The sequence below is a fragment of the Felis catus genome, chromosome A2 (genome assembly GCF_018350175.1).
Source record: "Felis catus isolate Fca126 chromosome A2, F.catus_Fca126_mat1.0, whole genome shotgun sequence".
Taxonomy (NCBI): domain Eukaryota; kingdom Metazoa; phylum Chordata; class Mammalia; order Carnivora; family Felidae; genus Felis; species Felis catus.
Window position 1 is genome coordinate 164,193,898 of NC_058369.1, and position 14,175 is coordinate 164,208,072.

A 14,175-nucleotide genomic window follows, 5' to 3' on the forward strand; every position below is an offset into this window, starting at 1 on the left:
CAAGGTCAAATCTTGGTTTTTCTTGCTGTATCCATACTTTGCACTTCGTATTCTACCAAAATAATCCATAATTGATCTTTGATGTCTTCCTTATAGCTTTGCATTTTAGACTGAAGAGATAATTTCTCACTGTGCAAAATGAATAAACTGGGTAGAGAGAGGTAGCATGACTTGTTGAATAAGTCACATGAAATTAGCTAACAATCTCAGATAGAATAAGAAGTCAAGATTCCTGATTCTTGCCCATTAAATATAATAATTACTTTTTTTAATTCTTTTTTTTTTTTTTGAGAGCATGAGTGGGGGTGGGGTGAAGGGAAGTGGGAGGGAGAGAGAGGAGGAAAAGGAGAGGGAGAGAGAGGAGGAAAAGGAGAGGGAGAGAGAGGTGGGAAAGAGAGAGAGGCAGACAGACAGACAATCCCAACCATGATCCATGGTCAGCACAGAGCCTGACGCAGGGCTCGATCTCACGACTGTTAGAGCATGACCTGAGCTGAAATACAGCCAGACATTCAACCAACTGAGCCACCCGGGCACCCCCATAATAATTATGTTTTATTTAGAAAATACCTTAGAAAACCTTATAATACAAAAACACCTTCGAAATCGTTGGCCATATGTCCTTAAATCTATTAATCCAGACTCAGTAATTCCTAGTAAACTTCCTATAGCTTTTATTCTATGTCATATCCATCTTTTCACTGGACTTCTTCCTCCGAACATTGACCAGGTCAATCCTGCACCTTCTTTTCGCCTCTTATTTAGCAGTTTGATTTGTTGTCACTGCTAGTTAGGAAAACAGTCTATGGTTCTAACCTTGACACTTAGTCCCAAAGAATTTTCATGGGGTTTAAGGCTCAGCATCTCCAAAACAAAACTCCTGATCTTCCCATATGCTCAGACTTGAAACTAGAGATATTTGTAACTCCGCTATCATCAAATATAGCTCATTCTATCCTTAAAACATTCTGTCTTTAGGGGCGCCCGCGTGGCTCAGTTGGTTAAGTGTCCAACTTTGGCTCAGGTCATGATCTCACAGTTCGTGAGTTTGAGCCCCGCATCGGTCTCTGTGCTGACAGCTCAGAGCCTGGAGCCTGCTTAGGATTCTGTACCCCCCTCCCTCTCTCTCTGCCCCTCCACTACTCATGCTCTGTCTTTCTCAAAAATAAATAAAAACATTTAAAAAATAAATTTCTATCTTTACATTTCACACATAATACCTAAATTTGGAAACTTACATTCATTGACCTTTACTTACAGCAGAAATCCTAAACATTTTTGTCTTCAAGTAAACCTCTCCAATTTAACAACAAAAGGCTGGGAGGGTTAAGATCTGTTAATCCTGCTCTTCTTCTTAAAAAACTTCATTAATAGAATTCATCAGTTTGGCATGCAAAACTAAGGACATTTCACATTCCCCATTAATTTCCCACCCTACTTACTTATTCTCCATTCTCATACATGTGACATTCTTCCAGAATCCCCATGCCCCAAAACTGTGTTCAAGATGATCCTTAGTCTAAATTCCCTAGGTTAACCGGCTGGGTAAATTTACCCACCTTCCAAACACTATTTTAATCATTCCTACTTTTAAAATATTTTCAGGTTCCCTCAAATTAAGTTTCCAATAACAGACATTGTTCGTTAACAACAAAACCTTCATTCCACCTTCCTCCTTCCTAAAGATCTCAATTTTGTTTAGATATCCACTCTCTCTTAAACAGCAATGTGCTTCAGGAGAAGTAGGTACCATCCATGGCCCCAGAGGACAATCACAGTCTAAACAAATGGTGGTTGCCCCAACACTTTTGCTGGTTATTGGTTTAAGATATAAACACAGCAGGTAACTCTGATTAATGAGATGTTAGAAGAAATCTGCTAGGGTAGAGAAAAGCATTTGAAAAGGTTTTCTTTAATTAAAATAATAATCAACAAAAGATTTTTTTTCCTGTCTCTGAATATTATCATGAGCGTATGATACTCAAAGCCCCTGCCCACTCTCATTGAACTGTGAGAGCAATGGGACCATGGAAGAGCCCAATATTCTATGGATGCACAACAGAAAGACAGAAAGACAGAAAGAACCTGGCAACTTGGCATCAGGATGCCACTAAACTACCCATGACCCTAAGTGCTGACTTCCTACTGTGAAAAACCCAGCAACCAACAAGGTAGAATTCACAAAGCGTAGCATCCAAATAAAAACTACCAGGTACACAAAGAAGCAAAAAATCACAGTCTAAACTAATAATCAATCAAAAAGTTGGCCCAGTGGGTGCTTGGGTGGCTCAGCCAGTTAAGTGTTTGATTCTTGATTTCGACTCAGGTCATGAGCTCATGGTTCGTGAATTCGAGCCCCACATCGGGCTGTGCGCTGACAGTGCAGAGCCTGCTTGGGATTCCCTCTCTCTTCCTCTCTCTGCCCCTCTCCTGCTTGCTTTCTCTCTCCCTGTCCCTCTCTCTCTCTCTCTCAAAATAGATAAACTTAAAAAAAAGAAGACCCAGAACTGACACAGATGTTAAAATTATGAAATAAGACATTAAAACAGTTCTTATAAGTGTATTAAATATGTTCACAAAGCTAAGGAAAGATAAGATATTAAAAAGACTCAAATCAAATTTCATAAGGCAAAATCATCTGATATGAAAACTACATTGAATATGATTAACAGATTAGAAATTACAGAAAAAAAGGTAAGTGAAATTGAAGACATAAAAATAGAAACTAAAATGAAACACAAAGGAAAAAAATATTTTTTAAATGGGGAAATAAAAGCATTAGTATGCAGTAGGAAAACTTCAAATGGCATAATATTAAGGTTACTGGAGTCCTCAAAATAAAGGGGAAAGATAGAAGGAACAGAAGAAATAGTTGAAGAAATAACTGGCAAAAACTGTTTTGTTTTGTTTTGTTTTAGTTTTTTAAAGTTTTTATTTATTCTCAAAGAGAGAAAAAGAGTACAGGGGAGGGGCAGAGAGAGAACAGCACTCAGCCCAATAAATGCAGGGCTCCATCCCACGAACCATGAGATCATGACCTGAGCCAAAATCAAGAGCCAGATGGCCAACTGAGCCAGCAACCCAGACGCCCTGGCAAAAACATTCTAATCTTAATAAAAACCATAAACTCACAGATTCAAGAAGTTCAACAAATCCCAACCACAAGAAACATGAAGAAAATCACACCAAGGCATAACATAATCAAATTGTCCAAAATCAGTGACAATATTGAAAGTACACAGGTAAATAGACATGTACAGAGAAACAATAAGGATGATGCCAGACAGTTCACCAGAAACAATACAAGCAAGAAGACTGTGGCACAACATCCTTAAAGTAATGGGAGAAGGGGTACCTGGGTAGCTCAGTTGGTTAAGCACACGACTTAGGCTCACTCAGGTCATGATCTCACGGTTCATGGGTTCCAGGCCCGCATCGGGCTCTGTGACGACGGCTTGGAGCCTGGAGCCTGCTTCGGATTCTGTGTCTCCCTCTCTCTCTATGTCCCTTCTCTGCTCCTGCTCTGTGTGTGTGTCTCTCTCTCTCAAAAATAAACATTTAAAAAACAAAGTAATGGGAGGAAAAGTCAACTAGAATTCTGTATCTACCAAACATGTTTCAAAACTGAAGTGCAGACCTGCACTGCAAGAAAAGTTAAAGTATGTCTTCAGACACAAAGAAAATGATAGCAGGTGAAATTCTGGATCTCCACAAAGCAACAAAGAACATCAGAATTGATAATCACAGTGGTAACTACATATTTATTTTATTACTTAGTCTCTTTAACAGAGAGTTGACTGCTTAATCAAAAATAACAATATCTTGTGGCATTTACAACACATGTAAAAGTCAAATGCATGACAGCAACAGCACAAAGTCCAGGAGAGGACAAATGGAAGGAAATGAAAGCACATTTTTATTATATATAAAACTATACTATCACTGGAAGGTAGACTATAAGTAAATGATATATACTATAAACCCTAAGGCAACCAAGAAAATAGCAAAACAGAGTTATAGGTAATAATCCAAAGAGGAGATAAAATGGAATCAGAGAATATGTTTAATCCAAAAGAATGCAAGAAAAAGGAAACAAAGAACAGACACAAATAAGAAAGGAAAAAAAAAAAAAACAAAGGAAGACTTAATCACATTAAATGTACATGTCCTATAAACACTCCAATTATAAGGGCAGAGATTGTCAGGTTAGATTTTTAAAAAGCAAAACCACTGCCTGCAATAAATATACATTAAATACAAAGACATAAAGAGGTTAAAATAAAAGGATGGAATAAGATATACCATGCTTACATTAGTCAAAAGAAAACTGGAGTGGTTATACTAATATAAGACAAAGGAAACTTCAGAGTTAAAGTATTTTTCTGTTACAGTCAAACGTATTCTTACCAATATCTTTCCTCTGGTCAAAGTTACAAAGTTCTTCTATACAACCACTAGAGCACTTACCACAGCCTCCCTATGGTGGGGAACATTCAACGATGTGTACTAAAACGCACCTACTACAGTCCTGAGGACAGAAATGTTAAAGTTGATATTCAATACAATTTTAGTACTGCACAGAAAAAGGGTTAACACAGCAATCCTAAGACTACTCTCCTTAGAAAGGCCTGTTTGCATGAACAACTCAGGCAATCACAGATGTTGGCAAGGATGCAGAGAAAGAGAATCTCTTTTGCCCTGCTGGTGGGAATGCAAACTGGTACAGCCACTCTGGAAGACAGTATGGAGGTTCCTCAAAAAATTAAAAACAGAACTACCCTATGACCCAGTAATTGCACTACTAGGTACTATCCAAGGGATACAGGTGTGCTGTTTTAAAGTGGCACATGCACCCCACCCCAATGTTTATAGCAGCACTATCAACAATAGCCAAAGTATGGAAAGAGCCCAAATGTCCATCAACGGAAAGAGCCCAAATGTCCATCGATGGATGAATGGATAAAGAAGATGTGGTATGTATGTATGTGTGTGTGTGTGTGTGTGTGTGTGTGTGTGTGTGTGTATTCTTTATACATATATATGTATAAAGAATGAAATCTTGCCATTTGCAACTACATGGATGGAACTAGAGGGTTTTATGCTAAGCGAAATTAGAGAAAGATACATATCATGACTTGACTCATATGAGGACTTTAAGATACAAAACAGATGAACATAAGGAAAGGGAAGCAAAAATATAAAAACAGGGAGGGGGACAAAACATAAGAGACTCTTAAATATGGAGAACAAACAGAGGGTTGCTGGAGAGGTTGTGGAAGGGGGGATGGGCTAAAGGAGTAAGGGGCATTAAGGAATCTACTCCTGAAATCATTGTTGCACTATATGCTAACTATCTTGGATGTAAATTAACAAATAAAGAAATTTTTGTTGAAAGAAAGAAAGAAAGAAAGAAAGAAAGAAAGAAAGAAAGAAAGAAAGAAAGAAAGAAAGAAAGGCACACAGACCTATTTGCACAGCTGATCCCTGGGAACCTGAATTTCAGGAGGGTTGCCATGGCTCCCTCAGTGATAAGGGCAGTTTACTATGCCTAGACTATCAGTGCAAATAACATGACTTTCCTTCTGGTACATGCTAGGTAAAAAGTGCCTGTATAGCTAGCCCCCTGGGACAGAAGCTTCTCTGCAAAGAGAAGAGGGTGCTCTGTGTGACCCCTCAAAGGATGGTGCACACCTAAGAAAGGCTGTCCATGGATTCTTCCAGACCTTCTCAATGTCTTTTCCCACTGAGATCCTTCCATTATATACCCTCAGCACATCACGGCAGCAAATCTTCGTCATAATTACACCTCTATGGTGAGTCCCACGAGTCTTTCTACTGAGTCTCCAACGGGAGGCATTCTCTTGGACCCCAGCACAAACACAGAATTCAGATCTGTGAATGTTTGCCCTTACTCTTAAAAAACTATAGGACAAAATGAAGAAAATATAACTTGATTATTTCTTTACACTTACATTACTAGGGTTATATTAAAAATAACAGTATTGGACATTACTGATAAATAGGTACTTGCAAATCACCTTACATAAAGATGCAGACCAATATACAAGGGCGCCTGGGGAGGCTCAGTTGGTTAAGCGTCTGACTCTTGGCTTTGGCTCAGGTCATGATCTCATGGTTCATGAGTTCTAGCCCCATATTGGGCTCTACAATGACAGTGCAGAGCCTGACTGAGATTCTCTCTCTCTCTCTCTCCCTCTCTGAGTCCCTCCCCTGCTCGCACTGTCTCTCTCTTTAAATAAATGTAAACTTATACATGAATAGAGAGATAAATAAATGATCTTATATAAACTTATTCTCAGTAGCTTAGAGGAGGGATGTGGAGAGACTTCCATCATATATGGTTTTTAATTTTTCTTTTTTTTTTAACATTACATTTACATTACATTGCTCATCTACGTTCTCAATGTGCGTTGCCACCCGCCTTGTGATAGAAAAGCTATTTTTGTTCTTTTGCAGTCTATAAAAGGAACCTAAAATATAAAAAACTTACAACTCTTCTCACAGAACTAAGTTGGTTTTATATAAGACACCTAGCACAAAATCAGAATACAAAGAAATCTCAACGCAGGGTTGTGGCAGCGGGTGGAGAAAACATAAGAAATTATCCACTGTGGGGCGCCTGGGTGGCTCAGTCGGTCGAGCCTCCGACTTCGGCTCAGGTCACGATCTCACAGTCCATGAGTTCGAGCCCCACGTCGGGCTCTGTGCTGACAGCTCAGAGCCTGGAGCCTGTTTCAGATTCTGTGTCTCCCTCTCTCTCTGAACCTCCCCCATTCATGCTCTCTCCGTCTCAAAAATCAATAAAGGTTAAAAAAATTAAAAAAAAAAAAAAAAAAAGAAATTATCCATTGTAAGTAGGGAGATAATAGAAGTAACTGAACACTTGATTCAGAGCTAGTGAGATTTACTGGCAAAACCTTTTGGAATGCAATGAGCAGAGTGCAGAAAAAGGGTTTAGGTAAATAAATGCTGAAATAGCGATAGTGTTCAGAATTAAGCTATTCCCTTAGTAATATCCAAACTACTCAGATCTCCAAGACGGGGGCAGGACCTCCAGGTCTCCAAAGAGGAATTTAAAAGAAAAACACTATTACCCTTCCTGAAACCCAGGTTCACAAGGCAGCATATTCTTCAATCTAGTAAAAGATAAAGTTCCCCCTGGAAAAACTGAAAACAATTTGAGGGAAATTCCAGAAAAACTAAACAGCTTGATAAAGAATGTCATTGGAAAACCGAGGAAATTATACGAAACATATTAATTTTTAAATAGAAATAATATTAATCAAAGCAGCATCTCTCGGCCTCAGCACTGCTGACACGTTGAGCTGGATTACTCTGCGGTGGGAGGCTGGCCTGCACCCGCGGGGTGTTTCGTGGCAGCCGCTAGGGGCCAGTAGCACTTCCTTCTCCACTCAAGCTAGTTGCCCTTCACTGGCATATTTCATTCATGCACACATTTATCTGATATCCAGGTTCTTTGTTAGGTACTAGAGATAAAATGATAAACCAAAACAGGTATTATCCACGTGCTCATGGTGCCTACAGGCTTAGGGCGGGCAACTAAAAGTAATAACAGACTCACACAAACGATGTAAGTTTATAAATGTCGGTAAAAGTGACATACAGGAGAGACACATATTCAAGTGAGAATGTATGACAAGGATGTGGGCTCAAATATTTATTGAAAGATGTGCACAATCAAGAAGTTTAGAGAGCACTACAACCCCTCCATCTGAGCTTTGTACCATGTTCTCTTCCATACGCTTGGGCTGAAAGGCCTGATTCTCAGCTGAGTTTATTTCAATATCTGTTGTAAGTTAAAAACAAATGAATTCTTGAGCGCCTGGGTGGCGCAGTCGGTTAAGCGTCCGACTTCAGCCAGGTCACGATCTTGCGGTCTATGAGTTCAAGCCCCGCGTCGGGCTCTGGGCTGATGGCTCAGAGCCTGGAGCCTGTTTCCGATTCTGTGTCTCCCTCTCTCTCTGCCCCTCCCCCGTTCACGCTCTGTCTCTCTCTGTCCCAAAAATAAATAAAAACGTTGAAAAAAAAAAATTAAAAACAAGTGAATTCTCACAAAAATAAGGAGATCTAAACAGAAGCAGTGCCCCATTTCCAAAACTGTTTTTCAATCCCAACAAAAATTATTAAATTTAGCTAGTAACTTTTCACCTTCCATAATCAAAAAGTAATTTTTTTTAAGCAAATGGGCTTGAAACATACTAAAACTTCATAATATTTTAAACAGATCAGAAAATTCTGTGTCCCAAATTTTTTGGCAACAAATGTGAGAATTTTTTTAATAAACTTTCATTGTTTCTGGAAATAAAATATCAAATAGAAATAGTTCCAAACATCCATTTTCAAACTGCTCAACCCCCGGCACATGTTTCTTTGAAAAGTCGATACATTCTCATTGCTGAAATGTCATCTTTACCTTGAAGAGGCAAACGAAATGTTTATTTTCTTTGAAACGAGAGGTAGGTATCAAAACACATTCAGCCACATGTCATCATAATAAAAGTCAAAAACTTTAGAACATCTATCTTTTGGTAAACATAATATATTCTTAAGTTCAACAGCACATACCTCACCCCTAGACAACTTCTGAGATAGCAAAGATTTTGTCATTGCCCTCCATCCTGCACCACTTCTGTAGAAATTGTACAGATTTACTCTATTTCAGAGATTTCTTTTTTGATGAGTATAAATTCATAAACTTTTATAAAATTAACTACATTAGGGACCTCCATTAACCCTCTGGCACTCTGGATCTTTCCTCTAACTATGAATGATTCCAAGAATGGTCTCCAGTGCTATTCGTTTAGGCATTAAGTGAATACCGATTAAGGAATGACCACAACAGAAAAAGATCCGTGTCAGAACAGCACTATCACTCCAGTAAGGAAAGATGAACAACATTAGTAAGTAAATACATACTATGCTAGATGGTGACAAGTGGAAAGGAGAAAACAATAGAGCAGGGAAGCTATCTGAGGACAAGACCCTTGAAACTTTCAATAGGGAGCTCGGCAAGGACCTCGTTGATAAGGCAACACTTGAATAAATTACTCAAGGACACGAAGGAGCAAGCCACGCATGTATCTAAGAAGAATATTCAACAGAGAGGGAACCAAAACTGCCAAGGTCCCATGGGAACATATGTCTGGTGCATCTGAGGCAGGGAGACAGCCAGCATGGGTGAAGGAAGCAAATGAGGTGAAGAATCACAGTGAGGCAATGGCATCTATCGTAGAAGGACTTAGGGGGGGTTGGTGAAGGTCATGGACAGTTCTGTCAGGTAGTGAGCACTGGCCTTTTGTTTACCCCCTCTGAGTGAAACGGGAAGTCAGTCAAGTCTGGTAGGCAGAGGATTGATATGACCTGACTTACGCTATTCATTCATTCATTCATTCATTCATTCACACTATGCTATCAGTATGGACTCGTGTACTTATTCCATTCTGTGAATGAAAACACAACACCGTATTTTTTGTCGTGGCTCAAATTGGTCTAGGTCTTGGAGCCCCCTCAGGCTGGCGCCTGTGTTTTCAATAAGTCTTCACCTTGTCGAGTACTTCCTTACTTTATGGCACCTCATGTTGTATTTTCCCTCTGTACCATGAACTACTTCTCAAGGAACCTTACTTCCTTTTACTGGAAAACAGTGGTTAGAAACCACGATCTGGGGGGCGCCTGGGGGGCTCAGTCGGTTAAACGTCCGACATCGGCTCAGGTCACAATCTCGCGGTTCGTGGGTTCCAGCCCCGCATCAGGCTCTGTGCCGAAAGCTCAGGACCTGGAGTCCGCTTCGGATTCCATGTCTCCCTCTCTTGCTCTCTGCCCCTCCCCCGCACATGCTCTGTGTCTCTTTCTTTCAAAAAATAAATACACAGTTTTAAAGCAATTTTTTTAAATATAAAAAGAAAAGAAACCACGATCTGGGCACGAGGTGTGCTCAATTAGTAGCAGGTGTGCCCACATCCAGCGAGGCCTCTTCACAGAGGAATCACATGTGAGCACACGACCTATCCCGCGCACGCACACATCTTTTTCTTTCTGCATCCGTTTGTATAAATATTAAAAAGCCGTGAGTTTCTACCGATACTTCTGATTCCATTTCAACAACACAAAATTCATCGTAGTCTTTCCTTCTTTGTAGCTCCTTTCTCCAACACCGAGAAACCTAGTTCTCATTATCAACCATGTGTTTACTCATTTGTTCACTCACAGTGTACACATAAAGTAACCCATAACCCCGTGCGAAACACATGCACTCACTGGATCACAGCATGTATGCACAGCGCTTTTGCCTTCAGCCTTACAGGGATCCAGTCAAGATACTGTTTGCCAGTCACCCACATGAGCTCCTTTCTTCCCTATTCCCTGTAGTGGGAATTCTGGTATTCCTTTTTGTATTCGTCCATATCCTAGAGAGTTGTGATTGCTTATTTAGGGGGTATATGAAAGATTCCTACGGCCTGAGAGGCAGAGCTATACAAAGATACACATCTGACAGTGTCTGTCACACCTCTTCCACGCTGTATCGTCCCATTCTTATCTCCTTTCCATCTCTTTCCCACCCACTTGCCACAGTAACCAGTCTCTTCAGTTTCTTGTTTATTCCTCCTGTATTTCTTTTCCAAAACAACTATATGCACACATATTTTCTATTTCATCCTTTCTTACATAAAAGGTTGCACATCATGAATTGGTCTTTTGGACTGTTTTTTTTTTTTTCCACTTATAAATACACATTGGAAACAACTTCACATCATTTCATAGAGATCCTCCTCACTCTATTTTTACACATACCATATTTCACTGTACGAACCATACCATAGCTTATTCAACAATTATGCACGGCCAGTTAGGTTGTTATCAATATTTTGAAAGTTAAATGATGCTACGATTATTAAGCTTTAATAGCACAAGTATTTTGTATTACTAGAGATATATTTTCAGGATAGAATCTCTCTAGAAGGCATAGTTTGTTAGAGACATAGGTAGTTTGCGCTAGGTATCACCAAATTCCCCTCCAGAAAATTTGTACCAATTTGCATCCCACAAATGTGTTGTTATAGTTTTGAATTTTTGTCAGTGCGATAAACTCTTCTTTCCTTGGGAACAAGCAAACAAAAAAAGTTCTAGCTAGCTGGTCTGTCCTGTGCCTTTTTGATAATGGAGAAAACCGACAAAAAAAAAAAAAAGAAACCTGTAGAAATGGCCACAGAAGACTCACACTACCGTAAGTCTGGACTTCTTTAACCTAGTGGAGATGGGAAGGCCTGACCACGTGCCACCAGTACCCCGCATCCCTCGGCCTTCACTACTCCTGCCCCATGGGCATTCCACAGCTTCAGCTACTCCATGCTAATGCCTCGATAAAGAGAGAAGGAATGCAGGTCTCCTGCGGCCCTTGATTCCTCTGCCAGTGGTAGGCCATAACCTTCATCTCTAAATCCATTTAAATATTTATCAGTAAGTATTTAAAACACAAAGATGATATCTTTGGTCCAAAAAGAACAGTGTGAGGCCAGCTTTCTTTCAACTACCCTCTTAGTAAACAGAGCTAGGAAACATATGTATAGACACTAACACACATCTAGACACATCTGTATTTCTTTATTTGTATAAACACTAAAAACTGTGCATTTATATTGATTCTTCCGATTCCAATAGAACACCACAAAGTTCATCTTAGCCTTTGTTCATCACCTTTCCTAGAATACCTTTCACTTTCACAAAAGAATCCAAAAGTACCCCTGCAGTAGCTCATGACAGAAAGAGTGCTCACTGACCTATCACAGTCCTGATGTGGCCATCCCAGTATGTCCAGACTGCAGAATTTGCTATTATGCATTACACTGTTCACAATTTGATGACATAAGCATTTGAATGTAATGTCACATTTCCAAAACAAGCACTCTAATTTGACTAAGCTTGAGGCGAGAATTACTCATGCATGTAATTTAGGTCATTTTGATAATCTGAGTAAAGCTAATGTTATACTAATTGAATAATTACTTGAGTCTAAGTCCCTGTGTCGACAACACTTTTTACCTATAGTTTTACCTATACTCCATCTGCTAAAGCCCATATAATTTCTATGGTCAAAAATTCCATTTTTAACGTTCCTTTGGAAGGGCTGTTTCGGTTCTCCCAAACACAATCGTCAAAAACCAAAGGGGATTTGTAGGCAGCAAAGTACTTTCACTTCCTGGGGTTTGTATCCTTCATAGACAGAAGGTAAATGTTACTTTTATTTCTGTACTCATTTCAAATACAGGTGAAAATCGCAGTGAAAACTTTTAAAAGACAGCAGACTGTGTGTACCTATTACTTTGGGATGAACCTGAAGTGCCAACTTGCCCATAAAGAAATATCTGAATCCATTTTTATAATATCAAACAGAACTGGTCCACATTGTGGACTAAAGACCTGTCAGATATTGTTCATTTTAAATCTTAATCAAATAGTTCTGTCTTAAAGAGTAACCACATGGATATGTAAATATAGTAATTCTCATTTTTAAAATTTTTAATTTTTTGATTTAAATGTGAAATATTTGTTTTTAAGATTTCTATTTATTGCACAGCATAAAAAAGATATATATATTCCACTTGTTTGCAGAAACTACTCTTGGATCTAACATTAAAAACTCCTATCTTAGGGGTTTTTATATCCTACTAATCGTTTAACAAATAATTCTTGCAAGTGAACCTTTATGCTGCCTGGAGTAAACGTCACAAAGCTGTGCCTTCAATACTTGTTGCTTCCACTTACCTCTGTGCTCCCTGAGACGACAGCTTTGTCCACGCTCACCGGTGACGGCTCCTCCAACTGGCGCACTCCCAGCGACCACTCCACGCAACGGTGATGGGCCCAGCAGGTGCCTGAAGCAGTTGAAGCGAACGGAAGCAAATGAAGGAACAACCATGAAGCAAAGTAACGCCAGGAAGACGGAGACCCCCAAGTCAACTCTCGAGTGCCAACACACAATGCTACCCTGCATCTGTGATAACACGAAAGCCGTCAGCCCTTCTCCAATGTGTCATCTGGGAACGTGCTGGAAATGCAAACTCCCATGTCACAACTGAGACCTACGGAATCAACGACTCTTGCAGTAAGGCCCAGAAATCTACGTTTTCACGAGAGCCCTGCAGGCGATTCTGACGCACCCAAGTTTGAGAATTACTGCAGGAGTCATTATTTCTTCAGCAACAAAAAATGAATTTTTAGTCATTTTATTTAAATATTACTATATTTTATTTGGTGTCTTTACATAAAATATAAAGGACATCACACAATACTTTATGACAAAGAGGATTAATGGCAAACAAGCTCTACTCTGCCTCATCCGACACCAAGAGCCGACATCAATCAATAAGAACAGCTCAGTCTTCGAATTCTCTATCACATAACACTTGAACCACTTTCAATCAATATGCAGTTCAACTGAAATTAACTCAAAATCCCAAAAGCACCATATCAAGAGTATGGGTTACTATATGTTATAATAAGACACCCACATGGCTAAGACCTACTGTCTGTCTTTCACCCTGCATTAAAATAGACCCAGATGGCCAAGTTCCCCAACTCCTCACAGATCCTTTTAAACTTTTCTCTTTCCTCAATTATCCTATCTCCATGGCACTGCTGTCTACATAAGAATAAGTGCAAAGATTTATAAAAGCATCCGGCCCACTGCTGGCCCAGTGCAGAGGCTAAATAACTTACTTAGGTACGCACAATCAGACAATTTATTTTACCTAAGCAAGCGTACTTAAACAATGACATTGCTTTTTTTACAATGTGATCATAATCATTTCTGGATGAAAGGTATTTACTATTCAGTTGATAATTCACTAAAATTAAAATGTCTACAGAAACAAGAGGTAATCATCACTGAAGACGAGCTCATACCTGTAGGATCAAATAAGGCTTGGATATCAATGGCGTCTGGAAGGCCAACCAGACTGAGTTCATCCCATAATTTACCAGCCTGGTCATCCGAAGCAGTCTGCGTGCTCACACTTACACAAGATACTATATTCTGTAGAGGAGCTCGTTCTCTGGAAAAATAAAATAAAACAAAACAGATGTGAAATTGGTAACAAGTAGATAATTACTTTGTTTATAACAACTTAAATATAA

General features: G+C 39.4%; 1 protein-coding gene across 21 annotated transcripts in view; it reads right to left on the reverse strand.

Annotated features, from left to right (window-relative positions):
• Window positions 1-14,175, reverse strand: part of KMT2C (lysine methyltransferase 2C) — a 285,648-nt gene that overhangs the window by 149,453 nt on the left and 122,020 nt on the right. For all 21 annotated transcript variants that reach the window (XM_023250775.2, XM_023250762.2, XM_023250761.2 and 18 more), the window contains 2 exons: window positions 13,945-14,093; window positions 12,805-12,914 (listed from right to left, as the gene is read on the reverse strand). In XM_023250775.2, coding sequence (XP_023106543.2) covers window positions 12,805-12,914; window positions 13,945-14,093 — 259 coding nt within the window. The remainder of the gene's footprint in view (window positions 1-12,804; window positions 12,915-13,944; window positions 14,094-14,175) is intronic.